This window comes from Monodelphis domestica, chromosome 1, assembly GCF_027887165.1.
Source record: "Monodelphis domestica isolate mMonDom1 chromosome 1, mMonDom1.pri, whole genome shotgun sequence".
Classification (NCBI taxonomy): Eukaryota; Metazoa; Chordata; class Mammalia; order Didelphimorphia; family Didelphidae; genus Monodelphis; species Monodelphis domestica.
Window position 1 is genome coordinate 656,117,836 of NC_077227.1, and position 15,331 is coordinate 656,133,166.

The following is a 15,331-nucleotide window of genomic DNA, read 5'->3' on the forward strand; positions in this document are numbered from 1 at the left end:
TTAATGTGAGCTATTTTGTACATTAAGATGCTGGAAACCAGAGAAAGCAAGCAACTTCTCTAAGACCACACAGTTAGAAAGTGGCTGGGTTAGGACTATATATTGTTACTTCATCCTATATTGTTGCTATGTGCAAAACTGACTAAACATTGCTGAGGTGTGAGAGGAGATTTCAGCTATTTAAAATTTTGGGCACTTTCCTCTTTATTCATTTTTCCACCATAAGTGGGACAGGAAAAGGGAGAGCAATCGAAACTCAAATTCAACTCATTTCTCTAGGTTTTAGTGGCTCTACCTTTCCTCTTCTTCCATCTTCAGCCTTTTTTTTTTAAACTCTTACCTTCTGCCTTAGAATTAAGGCAGAGGAGCAGTAAGGATTGGGCAATGGAGGTTAAGATACTTGGCCAGAGTCATCCTACTAGAAAGCGTTTGAGGCCAAATTTGAACCCAGGACCTCCCATCTCTAGGCCTGGCTCTTAATCACTGAGCTACCCAGATGCCCCCTCCCCAGGCTTTTAGAAAGGTGGGATTTGGGAAGTAGAGAGAGGGAGACAATTAAAATTATTAAATTAAATTAGAGACAGCTAGGTACCACAGTAGATAGAGCACTGAACCTGGAGTCATGCTGACCTGAAGCAATAGCTTCAGACACCATGATAGCTACATAATCCTGGGCAAGTCACTTAACTTCTGTCTACATCATTTTCCTCATTTGTAAAATGGGGATAAAATAGAAGCTACCTCCCAAGGATGTTGTGAGGATAAATGAAATAATAATTTGTCAAGTTGTTTGCAAATATTAAAGTACTCTATACATTCTAGCTGTTGTGATTATTTTTATTGTTATTATTATTCAATAAGGATTATATGTGAATTTCAATTTTTTCAACCAAGCCCCATTTCCCTTGGTTAGGAATGAGTAAGAGTTGGCTGCATTTGTCTCTATATTAAATATGTACTTATTTTTTGTAAATGACACAGTACTAGTGATTGAGGAATGATTTGCAAAATTAATTTCCCATTTTTCAATCAGAATCTAAGTGCTTTGAGGTGGCCTAGAGAAGACCCTTTTTTTTTTCTGTTGACTGTTCCAGCAGACCACAAGCTCTGCAGGTTCTGCCAAACTGGCAAGGTTTCTAGTAATAGGCCTGTCATGGACTGTATCTGTTGTCTGAGGACTAGTTTAGTGTCAAGCTTCATGAAATCAAGGCCAGCAGGTGCCAGTAATTAGGGAAAACTTTGGGCCAGAGGGAGGCAGGGCAATCAATAAGGGAGAAGGAAGGACAACAGCAGTGGGGATGCTCAAGGCAGAAGGGGAGCAGATAAATTCATGACCACTACATTATCTTCTATTAAAAGCAGAGGTTGCTAACCTGCAGTCCATGGACCTCCAAGACATCTGTGGATACATTTTAAGGAGCCTGCGAGCTCATAGGGGAAAAACTACAACTTTATTTCAGTATGATTTGTTCCTTTTATAGTCCTTTGTAGTCTAATGCATGCATTTAAAAACCTTATTTGGAGAAATTGCCCCTCAGTTTCACTAGACTATGTAGGGGTTCATGGTACCCTCAGAAAGGTTAAGAATTCCCCTTGCTCTAAAGACTCTGAGGATTTCTGTGTTTGTACCCCAAAGAGATAATAAGGGAAAAGATTTGTACAAAGTCTTTTTTTGCCACACTTTGTGGTGGCAAAAAAAAATTGGAAAATGAAGGGATGCCCTTCAATTGGGGAATGGCTGAACACATTGTGGTATATGTTGGTGATGGAATACTACTGTGCTAAAAGGAATAATAAAGTGGAGGAATTCCATGGAGACTAGAACAACCTCCAGGAAGTGTTGAAGAGCGAAAGGAGCAGAACCAGGAGGACATTGTACACAGAGACTGATACACTGTGGTATAATCGAACATAATGGACTTCTCTACTAGCAGCAATGCTATAATCCAGGACAATTCTGAGGGACTCATGAGAAAAAAACATTATCTACATTCAGAGAAAGAACTGTGGGAGTAGAAACAGAAGGGAAAAAAATTGCTTGATCACATAGTTTGATGGGGATATGACTGGGAATATAGACTCTAAACGATCAACCTAGTGCTAATATTAATAATATGGAAATAGGTCTTGATCAATGACAAATGTAAAACCCAGAGGAACTGCTTCTTGGCTATGGGAGGGGGTTGGGAGAAGAGAAGGGAAAGATCATGAATCATATAACCATGGAAAAATATTCCAAATCAAATTAATTAAAAAAAATTTTCAAAAAAAATTTAACAAATAAAAATAAAGGCTGTGAGGAGGGAGAAAAGTATTCCTGTCCAGAGGCCCAAACCAAAGCATTCTTCTAAAATGTGAGGAACTGCCACAGAGCTGTTTTGGCCAAAGTTGAGCTACTTCACAGTAGTGGGGGGGGGGGGGGGTGAGGTCTTTTTATTCTGCCCCTGACTTTCCACATTGCTTCTCTAGTCCCTCCTTAATGTAATGTTCATAATTCTCCAAAAATTCTGTAAATGTCACTGTGCAGAGTTGCTGGATCTTAAAGGAAAATAGACAAGGGATTTTGGGGAGTGTGGTGAATGAAGCTTCTCTGGCCTGGTTCTGAAAGATGTTTGCACTTTCAACAGGGGCCTGAGCACAGTTCTCTACTGGCTTTGTTTCTGTTTGGTTGCCTTCTTTGATTTGATTGCCCCTATAGGACCTGAAGCTGTCTGAGATGGAGCCATCTGACTCCTCTGAGCTTTTTGTGCATGAATGAACCAATCTGGTTTCTGAATGATTTTAAGGGATCAGATGGGTATATTAACTGAACCAACTGTGTGCATGGCAGCTTTGACCTCCACATCCCAATCTAAACATTCTTCCATCAGCACTGGATCAGTCTTTCTGGATACACATCTCCACTGAAGAGCAGGTCTCTATTCTTCACTCTGGAGAAGCTTCTCAGATTGTTGGCCACAGAATGATGGATTTTTCTGTCTCAGCAGCATCAGTAGACTGCCCACCTTACAGAGGAGGTGCACTCCACTTAAGTGGAGGGATCAGGCCCAATAGCAATAGAATAGATCCTTGAATATGGATATAAAAGCCAAATTTTACCCCAACTTGCATTTTTGTTTGCTCATCAGCAGCTCTGTTCAGAACTTGAGTTTGGTTACTTCCTTTCCAATTTAAAAGGTTCCTAGTACTGACTCAGGGAGATTCCTTCAAAACTTGCTTATTTCTGTCTTTTTCATAGTAATCAAAAATTGTGGAAGCCTCATTCTGGTCTAGACTCCTGGATTTGGCCATGACCCTTCTCTTCTGGCTTCATATTTCCCATACACAGTGACTGGCATCATGCTTAAATGTTTATGGAATTGAACGTTTATTGAATATGGACTTGGTTTGGCATAATGAAGTAGACCCAGGGATTATAGGGCATTAGAAGCTGACTACCCTTCAGTGTTCTGAAACATCAAAATGATGATTTGACTTTAGGTTCCACAATAAGAATGATTAAAACTGATAAAAAAAAATAAAAACATTTACTGATGGTACAGATCCTATTGGGTGGTTTTTCACCAGCAGGTAACACTTTTGAATCAAGACATTTTATTATACTCCTTCACATAGTGATAGAGGCTCTTCAGACTTCACTCTAGGCCCAAGTCTGTGTTCCCATGGGCTGGAGTGATTATTTTTGGTTCCTCATAAGCCAAGGAAGAAGAAAACAACTTCTAATGTGGGTGGAATATGTTCTGGTACTGAGTTGAGGAGATAAGCAATGTTCTCTAATCTATTTTGTTCCTTTTAATTTGTTTTTAATTAGCACACTTAGAACTTTATTTTGGAGGCAGGGTGGGGCAAAGAGTCTGAAACTGTGATTTTATTAGAATAAGGAACTCCAGGTGAGGAAATTCCCTCCACCTATACTGTTCTAATGCTAGAAAGTTCCTTATGTACTAAAAGGTTCAGTGCTTGTTCAGGTCACAGAAACAGAAGTCAAAGAAACCCAGGTCTTGCTGAATCTCTGTCATTGCATTCCTTTTTAGTTTTTCTGTTATTATATTTATCCAAAGCAGGGAAGAAAACAGCCTTGTGCAAAAGCCAAATCCTTGACCCCCACGAGCAGCCTGAGGGTCAAAGTCACATTGGAGTTGCATGTATTCTGATCTATCCTTCCCAAGAATTTCTAGACTCTCTAGGCTTCAACCTGGCTCTACAGAGTCAATGCAGAAGTATACTTTCAATCAATTGCCCCTAAAAGAGATCCATATGGCCAAATTGTGCTAGTTCCAAGAGAAAGTAGAAAAATTCCTGAGTAGTGCTAGCCATAAGTTAAACCTCTGATAATTATAAGTTAATAAATTTATAGGACCTTAATCATAAAAGCAGGGGATCGGTCTAACTCTTAGCTGTAGTCTGCTTTTATACGCCCTCATCTAAGAATTAAAAAATATATGTATTTAAAAGTAATTTGAAAATATAAAAAGAAGAACCATTCTTACTTCACAGGCTATACCAAAATCAGGAATGGGACAGAATTTGGCCCTCAGGCTATAGTTTGCTGACCTATGAGGGGGAGAGGGTCTAGGGCAGTGCCAATTTCTGAGTTGTATGTTTAGTAATTACCAACACTTCAAGTTGAGACACCAGCCTTCTAGAGAGTGAAGAGAGAGTGTTTACCCAGTTATCCTTTTATGAGCAGGAAAATTATGCATGTTACCTTGTAAATGAGAACAAGTTCCTGAGGCATGATACAGGGAACAAGATATTTGCTATTTTTTTTTCCTTTTTATTATTTTATCCAATCTGATAGGTGTGAGATGACATCTCAGAGTTGGTTGTTTTTTTTTTTTGCATTTCTCTAATAAATAATGATTTAGAGCATTTTATTTATATAGTTATACATAGCTTTGATTTCTTCATCAAGAAAATATTATTTGAAGAATGGTATATGTCCCCCTCCAAAAAAAGAAGTGATAAATAAAAATAAGCAAGACATAGATATACATATATCTTTTTTTAATCAAATTATGCCGTCTCATGGTAGGGAAGGGAATTAGCTTAGTTTCTTAATGTAGTGAATAAATATTTTTTTAAAAACAGGCAATAATAATTGATTGATCAGTATGGATGAGTTTTCAAATAAGGCATATAGGTTGCTCGAGCTGTATATAATTGTGAAAACACTTCTTTCATCAGTTTTCATATCTGACTGGATTTCTAGTTAGCATAACATAGGTCCTTAGTTAAGAGTCTCCAAGCAACAGGTATAGGTGGTTCAACTTTCCAGTCACTCAGAGCTAGGTTTGAACAATGCAATATGGTTTTCTAACAATTCCCATAACTAAATAAAATTTTCACAGAAATCCAAAAAAAATTGGTTTAGTTTTTTCCCTCTGCCATTACTGTAAATTATAGATATTTTGAAGGTATGATAGAAAACCATTCTCCGTATTTCAAGTTTATTTTTCTTCTAAAGAAAGTTAAAATTATAAAGTGGGTCTATGACTGCAGAACTATATATGCCCTTAGAAAAGGAAGCAGAACGGTATGGAGGAGAGACTCATCTTAGAGGAAAAAAAATATTGTCTGTGGATCATTTTGAGTCTTTTTTTGTGTTTTCTGCATTTTCTATGGGGCGAAATAAAGGATATTATATATTGTATAAACATTGCTACATTAATTGATTTTATAGAGCTGAGGTCCCTTTTCCGCTCATCCATAGAGACCTATATATGAGCTACATTTAAACCACATTGCAAAATTTCCCATAGGAAAATCTAAGGTGCTGAAAAATAAAACTAAAGAGATATCATTTGCTATGGCTGACCCTAGATTGAACTTCTCCATTTTAGATCCCAAGCCTGGGCTGCTGGGCCACTGGATACTTGTATATCACATCTGAGCCAACTCACTAATCACTTTCATATTTAAACACGTCTGATCCTTCATTAAAACATTGATTATGCAAACCAACATTTAGAGTGAAGAATAAGCCAAAAGTGACTTCATGAATTAGTCAGGGATTATCAACAACTAAATATCTGCACAGACCAAAAATAACTCTCAGATTCATCATTAAACATTTAATTTCAATTGAGATAAGAAATTCAAAGAGAAAAAATGTTTCAGTCTTCTAAAATAAAATGATCAAATGAACATTATTTAAATGTTTCAAGTATATGTATTTTTCTTAGATATATTTCTAATTGTATGTATGGTATGAATTCATATTTAGTCTTTGAAGGAAAAGGAAGGTATTTTTCCTGGTTCTTTTAGGTAATACCTATCAAGTATTAAACTGATTTAAAGGTATCTTTTTGGTCTTTTCAAAACAAAAGGCAAATTTTTATTAGCTTCTCCTCTCTCCCCCCTTTCCCCCCCTCCTCTCTTTCTCTTTAAATGCAGAGAAAATATATCAGTAAATATTGAACAGATAATAGCTAAGCCAGATTTTGGATAAAGTATTCCATTGGTGAAAATATGTCAAACTGTTTTATAAAGTCTTTAATACCTCCCCATGTAGGAAAATATGCCATTAAAATGCTGTAAGTCTATTTTTAGGAAAGGGTTAGGATCTCATCTCCACCCTACCCTCACTCCCTTCTCCCCTGACAGACCAGCTAAGTGAGATAAATGTGAAAATGTACTTTAAATTAAAGCATTCCTTCATGTGGGAAAATAATTTAAGTAACATTTAAATATGAAGTTCTTTGTTTCAGTGCTCATCAAAGACTGTCCTGGGAAATGAGCAAGGGGAAGAGTTGTTGTCATTTAGAGAAAGTTAGCAGTGAAGTTAATTGACAGAATTTGGCAAAGATGTCTGTATTTGAAAGAAGAAGAGCAGCCTTTCGTTTGTCAGGCACTGACAGGGTTTCTTCAGGCTAGTGTATTCTTTCTTCAGAAGAAATTAATTTCCTGTAATCAAATACAGTGGATTACAGTCTTTGTCTCATTCTGCCTTAGCCACAGAAGCAATTGTAAGCTTTATTCAGCATCATTACATTGTCTTTTGTAAGAAAGCACTGACATCTTTAACACAGAAGGGTTTCCACTTAGTTCATTTTTGGATGGCCAAGAAACATCATCAATTCCTGCTTGGAGATTGCTTCCTAAGTGATTGTGCCCCAGAAAGCTTATTTTTATGGTGGGGAAAAACGAACAAACCAAACCACCCTTGTTGCTATAGAAGAAAACATATACAGTACTATTTGGAAAGGAATTGCAAACTCTTATATATGTCTACCCAGGAGGTAAATAGTTCTGAGTGCTAATATGTGAGGACTCAATAGGAAAATGGGAAATAATAGCTACTAACAAGAAGTGGAGGAAGAAAAGGTTCATCTTTGGTATCTTTAAGCACTTTTAAGCTTTTAACTTCGTAATCAAAGCACATTATCAATTTTTAAAATATATTTCTCATTATGTAATTTCTTTATATGTGGAAAAACCCTTTACTACAGTTGATTATAAACTCCATGAGGACAGGGATCATAACCTCTAAGACTCTCTTCATAGTAATCATTTAATAAATGTTTTCAAATTGTTGAGTCATCTCATTTAAGAGATTTATAGAAAGTCATTTGTTAAAAGTAGGAGTGTAATTCCATTGGTTTACCTATAAATACAGGTTTTACAGGGCATTGCGAGCATGTGTGTGTTTATTATATAAAAGAGGGTGCAGAAAGATGGTAAAAAATAAACTTTGAGGAAATGTTATCGAATGAAGGGTAATTGCTGAACCAAGAGACAAGAGAGAATTTATAGCATTCCAATACTTATTTTTCTATCTGAAAAACTAATTAGCAGGATATGAAAGAAAAAAAGACTATATTATTTTAATAAGCAGATGTATATATAAATAAATAAAGGAAAACCTGTATTCTAAGGCAGGAAATGAGACTCACTAAAGTCATAAAATATTCGAGACCTCATTGAATATCTAGTTCTAGTTGATCCCCTCATTTGTTTTATAGTGACTTTTCCAAAGTCATGCAATAAGACCTGAAACTTGAACCCAGCTAAAAGTTTTTAAATTTTAAGTCCTTTTTACTATTACTGTCTACTACTACTACTACTATTACTACATCTTTTTCTTCTTATCACCACCATCCACATCATAACTAGCATTTATATGTTTTAAAGTTTTCACAGTGTTTTTGTGTTGTCTTATTGTATTCTCACAACATTGTGAGATAAGTACTATTGTTTTTTATCCCCATTTTATAGATGAGGAAACAGAAGCTGAGATAGGTTAAGGGATTTGCCCAGAGTCACAAAGCTAACAAGTGCCTGAGGGAGGATTTAAATTTTGGTCTTTCTAATTGTAAGTCAGATACTTTCCCCACTGCATATTTAGATTCCCTTTTTCATTATATTATATAACCTCACTTGTTTGAGGGAGAGAGCATTATTTTGTCTCTTTGGGCTTCAGTTTCTTCATCTGTAAAATGAAAAAAAGATATTTTCTCTTAGGTTTCTTTACTACTCAAAAGTCCTGTGAATTTAAGTCCTAACTGGGCTTTTTCAGATTCATTAACTATTGGAAGCTTGAGAGTACCTCAAAATGCATTTCTTTAAGTGAGTCTCCCTTATATGTTAGAAGTTCCTACTTTACCTCCCTGTAGGGATTCTTTTAGTTTTATCTGGATCATTTTTTAAACCAATTTATCTGTGGTAAATTTGTGTTGGTCTGCAACACTTAAAAAAAAAAATAAAGAAACAAATCTTCCTCATCTTCTTCCTTTGTCATGCTTCCCCCAACCTTTAATTGTATATCTTGGCCCTCAATTGAGATTATAAAATAATGGAATGGTTCCTAGTAAAAAACATGTATATTTTAGGGGTTGCCATCATTTGCTGCAAATAATACAGATCTTGGTTGATTCAGCCTTTTGTATCTTCTTGTTACTCGTCACAAACTTAAGCCTAAATTCTTTTTGGAGAAGAATATATTATGAAGAATATATTCTCCTCTAAAGTTTTGCCCTCAGAATTAAAAAAAAATTAAATGGAAATAACTTTCAAGTCAAGAAGGCAATTATATTTTTTGCAAATTGTAAAGATAAATGACTAAAATTACATTTTAAAATGTATGCAATTAGACTTCCTGAAATGCACAGATTAGCTTATTGTTCAGTGCTTTACACACCGACTCCCTCCTCTGGTATGGAAACTAATATTTTTAAAAACAATTTTACAGAGACTTTTCTGAAATGATTCAAGAGTCCAGCACAATTCTTAAATGTAACTTGGGAGACAAGGCAAAAATCTTCAGAATAGTCAGTACTCAATAAAAAGCTCTTGAAGGAATGCATACATGAATATATTGTACCTTAATTCATTCAATAAACATTTTTTAAGCATCTCATATGCACACTGCTCCATTCTAAGTTCTCAAGAGGGCATAAAATTTATTGGAAACTTGGAACTTTATGGACCTTATAGTCTAATAGGGGAATAAAATATAGACTTAGCTGAAGTGTTCTGTATTTCACATAAAACCTTTAAAATATATACATTTATATATTGATTATATATTATATATTTATATATTGACTATATATTGTATATTGATATAATAAATGATTATGTAAGACTTATGGGGTATAATTGTTAACAATGGGGGAATTAGTGGAGGCTTCATGGAGAAGATGCCATTTTAATTAGGCTTTAAAGGATGAGTAGGAAGCTCAGGTCATGGATCCTACAACATTTTAGCCTAAAAGAGTCACTCTGTTATTTAGAATAATGCCATTTGGCACCAAGAAAAGCTGTACTAGTTTCATGAATATATCTCTTATTTTCATTTTGAATTTGTTCAATTCAATGGATTTGTTCCATCAGTTCAATTTGAATTCGTTCAATCAGTTCAATGGATCAGGATTTTTTGTTTGGTTTGGCTGAGTGCTAAACTGAGTTTGCGGATACACTCAGAACCCTGTTAATATAATGAATACACCTACAAAAAAGTATGGCAGGAAATGTGTCCTTGAGTGTTCTACATTCCCGTTTCCTCCCCTTTAACCAAGCCCTTCTAAAACGAGACGCTCCATGTTCTTGTAAGCTCTCTGGTTGTCAGTCAACTCCGGACTCACGTCTTCCTCTTTGTGTCTTCTTTCCCTGCAGCCAACCCAACCCGAGCAGGTGGGAGAGACTACCCGGGCTCCGCAGAAGTGATCCGAGAATCCAGCAGCACCACAGGCATGGTCGTGGGGATTGTAGCCGCGGCGGCCCTGTGCATCCTCATCCTTCTTTATGCCATGTACAAGTACAGGAACCGAGATGAAGGCTCGTACCACGTGGACGAGAGTCGAAACTACATCAGTAACTCAGCACAGTCCAATGGGGCGGTTGTGAAGGAGAAACAGCCCAACAGTGCTAAAAGTTCCAACAAAAACAAGAAAAACAAGGATAAAGAGTATTATGTCTGATCCTGACATCCCCAAAGGACACTTGTATAGAAATAGTCTTCATTTTATCTGAGACATAATACAAACTTATTTACTTTCCTTTTTACGAAGCACATACAAAAACAAAAAGAAGAAGACAGGGAATGCAATCAGGAAGGAAAGACTGTTTTTAAAAAACAAACACAAGTATCTCATGCTCTTGTTTCTCCAGAAAGCAGGGGCTGATCAATTCCCTCACATCCACAGTGTTTTCATTTACTCTGCCTGTCTTTATGTTGCTGGAACATTTCTAAAAAGACAGTGATGACCCCACGCATTCATAAAGCAAAGGAGTATTATCACATCAAGGCACAATACACAACAAAACAAAATTTAAAAAAAAAGAAGCTACCTATGATTCTGGATTTAGCCAAAGTGCTAGCGCTTTCTTGAGAAGGGAGTCTTGATTGCCAGAGAAGACTCTGCCATTTGGTCTGACTCAACATGCAAACCTTAAAGAGTTTGCTGCCTCGTGCACCCGGAGCAGTGATGGAAGCTTGCATTGGAGATGGAGTGCTGGCTTTTTTGAAGACTTGTGTTAGAACACTTTCAAAAAGCCCCTTTCTGGTTGTAAGGGAGAATTAAAAAAAAAAAAAGTATGGAGGCCTTATTTTCCAGTAGGTGAAATATAAGGCACATTTTCACACTAAAATTAAAACCAACAAAAACAAGAGGGCATAGATGCAATCATTTGGGAAATTTTCATGCACGCTTAATATGTTATTACATATGTTTATATAAAACACATCTATGTGTGCTTTCTGGACTGTGATAAGTGACGTTTTATAGCCTGTTGTATAGACAATGCAATCTATATCTCTGCTCTTCAGCCATTTTTGGTCGATTCAATGTTATAAGTGTTGCTAGGTATAGAAAGTTTTATGACATCTGGAGCACCAAACCCTTTTCCGTTGTTTTTTGCCGCCATTATAAATTGCCACAAATTTCTTTTTTCCTTTTTTCTTCTTTTTTTTCCCAAGAAATTTTACAGTGTAGTGATTATTCTAAGGGGGATATGTATGAATGTATATACAAAGAGTTGGCTAATTTTTTTCTTACCTGTACAGCTTCTATTCCATTGCAAATGAGTTTTAGTAGTTTGTATGAGAGATGTGGATTAGAAGGCAAAATACATACATATATAGTATATATATCTCTCGTAATTGTCCTCTCTCCCCTATTCTACACCTCCCGAATCTGCTGTTAACCATTGGAATCAATCAAAGTGGATCTCGTACATCCAAACATTCATCAATTAGCTCACGTTTACTAACAGAGTGAAAAATGGGAGGGGCGGGCAGATGGGCCAATCAAGGTGTTGTTGCTGAATGGTGTGGTTTGCTTCATTAAAATTTTGCTCCCAGGAAATTCTGAGAAATTGTAGTCCCTTACTAATCTGGAACCTGTCACAAAGGATTTCACTAGTGGACTGTTCTGCAGGAGAGAACCATTAGGGGGGCAGGTAACAGAAGCAAAAATGATTTATCTCTATCTTAAACCTGGCTGCTGCAATTGAAAACTTTTGTTTCTAATCTAAAAAAAAAAAAAAGATATATATTCTCTGAACTTGAAGTGCATGTTAAAGATTTTTGAAAAGTGGGCACTTTTTTCCTATAAGAAAGTATTTTAAACAACTTTGGATTCTGTATTACTAATTATCCTAAAAGATCATGGCATATTAGTTGATTATTATTAAGACTATGTTTTAAAATAACTTTTAAAATTATGCTCATGTAATTAATAAACATTTTATTATTTTAACCCATGTTAAGTATTAGAATGGTATAATAGATTTACACAAGGTTTTAAAATTTTTTTTACATATTCAATGAAGATCACAGCAATAAACCATTTATTATATAAGGTAATGCAAAGAAAAAATATTGGGCTGAAAGGTACTTCATTCAAATTCAGTTGCATTACTTGAATGCCTCCCAGAAGAAACATGGATGTTTGAATTTTACAAAACAGAAACATGATTTTAAAATTAGCTTTAAACAGGGGCAACAATGCAGCACAACATCATGTGTGTTTCTTGTTCTTCCTAAGGAAAAAGGCTGAGTGTGGCATAGGTAATACCTCTCAGACATATAACATATTTGACATGTTTAATTGACACACATAATATTAAAAATGAACTGTCACTCTTAAGAGTTTCCAACAAAATGTTAGGTGGAGAGATATTTTTGGTTGTGAAATAATTCCTAAGATATTGATAGTAGGAGGCATGAAATTAATCTGAAAATATCCATTAATTTTTCTTTAGAAAAAATGTCAATCAATGGAATTCCCAGACTATTACATTTGTCATTCACCCTTACTCAGGGAAAGCCAATGAAATAGGAAGGTAAACATTACCCTAAGAAGTTTACAGCCTGAGGGTTTAAAAAATTGTTATTCTTTCCTAGAATCTCCTGAACTTGAAACATTTCCCATTCTAAATCCATTTTGCAATTTAATCAGACTAGATTGCCTATGATGATTGTAAGGTGGTACAAATAGTAGGGACAGGAATTGGGGCTGATTAGAAGCTGTCTTTTCAGTGACATTTGACCAGAATTTCTTTTGATAAAATTACAAAATTAAATGCAACCCAATAAATCCAGCAAGGAGTATTCTTGATCTTGTTAGCAAACATAAAATTTAACATTATTTCTTCTTTTTCTTCTCAATAAAAAGAGGGGGGAAAAGCATAACTATCTACATACCAGAAGTACCAGGGTTCCATATATAGCTTTTGCTATTATTTTATTGTTTCCAACTACCTGACATCAATTTGGTTACAATCTCTAGCCTGTAATTTGTCTGATTGAGGAGGCTTCTTTTCTATTCATGTGATATGTTGCCTTTTTGTTTTTTAAAACAGAACACTAAAATAATGTGAGATGGGCCATCCCCAAATCATCAAGAGGCCAGATGCCCCTATCCTTCTAGTGCTTTGTGTGATTAGGTATCTAAGGGTTTTTTTTTTTCCTGTTGCAAGGCCAATTTATCCATTATTGGAAATGCTAAGCAAGTGGAATTTACTGTTTTGTTAATAAAATGTTTCTTAATACAATGTTGGACTTGGATGTTTTTTTAAACTTGTATATAACATCTTTTTTTTTTTGTTAAATTAAGAAAAGACTTAGAGGGAATCAAGGGTTGGTCATAGATAAATGGTAAAGCTTGTAGGATCTACTTTCCTGCAGGTATATGACTATGAAAGGTTATAGTGGCAAAGGGAAAATCTAAAAATTTCCCATCCATTTTTAAAGATTAAAAACCATAAATGTATAAAAATTTGTTTGACAATGTTATAAGGGAGCTCCTTTTTAATAAATGCATTCTTCTTTTATACTTTCAGAAACAGTTAGGCCTTTTTTGATTTAAAGATAAAATTATTCCAGTAATTTTTTATCAAGTTTAAAGAAAACAAAATCTCTATTATCAAAATTAGCTTAATTGTTTCGTGGACACATAAATCCATTCCCCTTTCACCTTTCAAGTATTTTTTTTCTCCATAAAAGTTGAATGACCTTTGGGAAATCACATGTCATAAAAGGGTGGTTTTAAGTGCAGACTACCCCATAATTTATCATTCTTTCAGACTAGAAAAGTGACAACTATTTAAAAAATCTAAACCAGTAAAAACACTTTGCTTAAGACATTGAAATATGTTTCTACTTCTTCACTCTTTACATGAAAAGTATGTATATTTGTGTCTATCTGCTTTGGTATTGATTAAAAGAATATATTATTCCCTCTGTAATGCTATCTAATAAAGTAATTTTTCATTCATACTGAAGTTTTCTAGACACAAAAGGGAAAGAAAAAGACTCTCCTAAAGAGGAAAAACCTAAACCCAAACAAAGAGGAATTAGATATATCTTAAATGCTTAAAGATTATCATGGCAGTAATAATATGTGGCCAATTGCAAATAATTTTATAGATCTGGAGTTAAAATAATGCTCAAGAAGATACAGTAGAATAAAGCATTTGCATGGTCACTAGGGAGAAAAAACAGAGTCCCTCATAGAATGAATAGACTAATATTTCACTCTATAATCTCAGCCTACCCATAGAAAGCATCATGAAAATAGCAATTATCTCTAGTATTTAAGTGCCTACTGGGTGTCAGGTAGTGGGCTATGCTTATTATATGTCTTTGACATCAATCAGTGCTTCGTTGAACATCCTGTTACAAGTTCACACTAGGTAGGAGAAATTTGGACATTTGGATGGTCCCTGAAACAAACTCCCTCAAAAATGGAGGTATTAAACCTAGTACCATGCACTGGAAGTCCTAGTTATAGCCCTGACAGGGCTGCCTCTTATGGGAAGGTATTCATGCTCTGTGATTGTGGGTCCCATCAATATTAGGGGGAGTAGATAAATACCAACCAAGTGGCCCCTAGATAATAATGTTGGGGGGAACAGAGGGAATTGTCCTGTTTTTTGCATAATGGGATATTTTGCAATCAATTATCATAAGGAAAGATATTTATGTGGGGGCTCAGTATTAAATTTAAGCATCATATAGCTAATATGAAAAAAGTACACTCCTTGCCAAATTTTGCCCTGTCCACTGCTGATTACAAGAAGCAGTCATCTCTGGCAGGGGCAAGTCACTGATATGTTTGTGGATACATAGATGTGACCCAGAGTTCTTATGAATTATGCTAATAGAGTATACATTCTAATCAAACTTGCCAAATTGGGGAAAAAAAAAAAAACTAGATATGATGCAAAAGCATGACCATGTTCCAAGCACTGTGCAAAGCACTATGTGACCCTAAATAGCCACTTTGACTATTTACCCACTATCTAATGACTAGATTTAGCTAAGAAAAGTTGGTTACCATCAGATGGTCAATCAGTTTTTTGACCTCACCATCCCCACACACAAAGA

At 35.4% G+C, this 15,331-nt stretch overlaps 1 protein-coding gene across 50 annotated transcripts in view; it reads left to right on the forward strand.

Moving 5' to 3' along the window:
• NRXN1 (neurexin 1) overlaps positions 1-13,497 on the forward strand; it is a 1,454,617-nt gene extending 1,441,120 nt beyond the window's left edge. For all 50 annotated transcript variants that reach the window (XM_003339683.3, XM_056823682.1, XM_056823689.1 and 47 more), the window contains one exon: positions 10,117-13,497. In XM_003339683.3, coding sequence (XP_003339731.1) covers positions 10,117-10,421 — 305 coding nt within the window. In that variant the 3' untranslated portion in view covers positions 10,422-13,497. The remainder of the gene's footprint in view (positions 1-10,116) is intronic.
• The last annotated feature ends 1,834 nt before the right edge of the window (positions 13,498-15,331 follow it).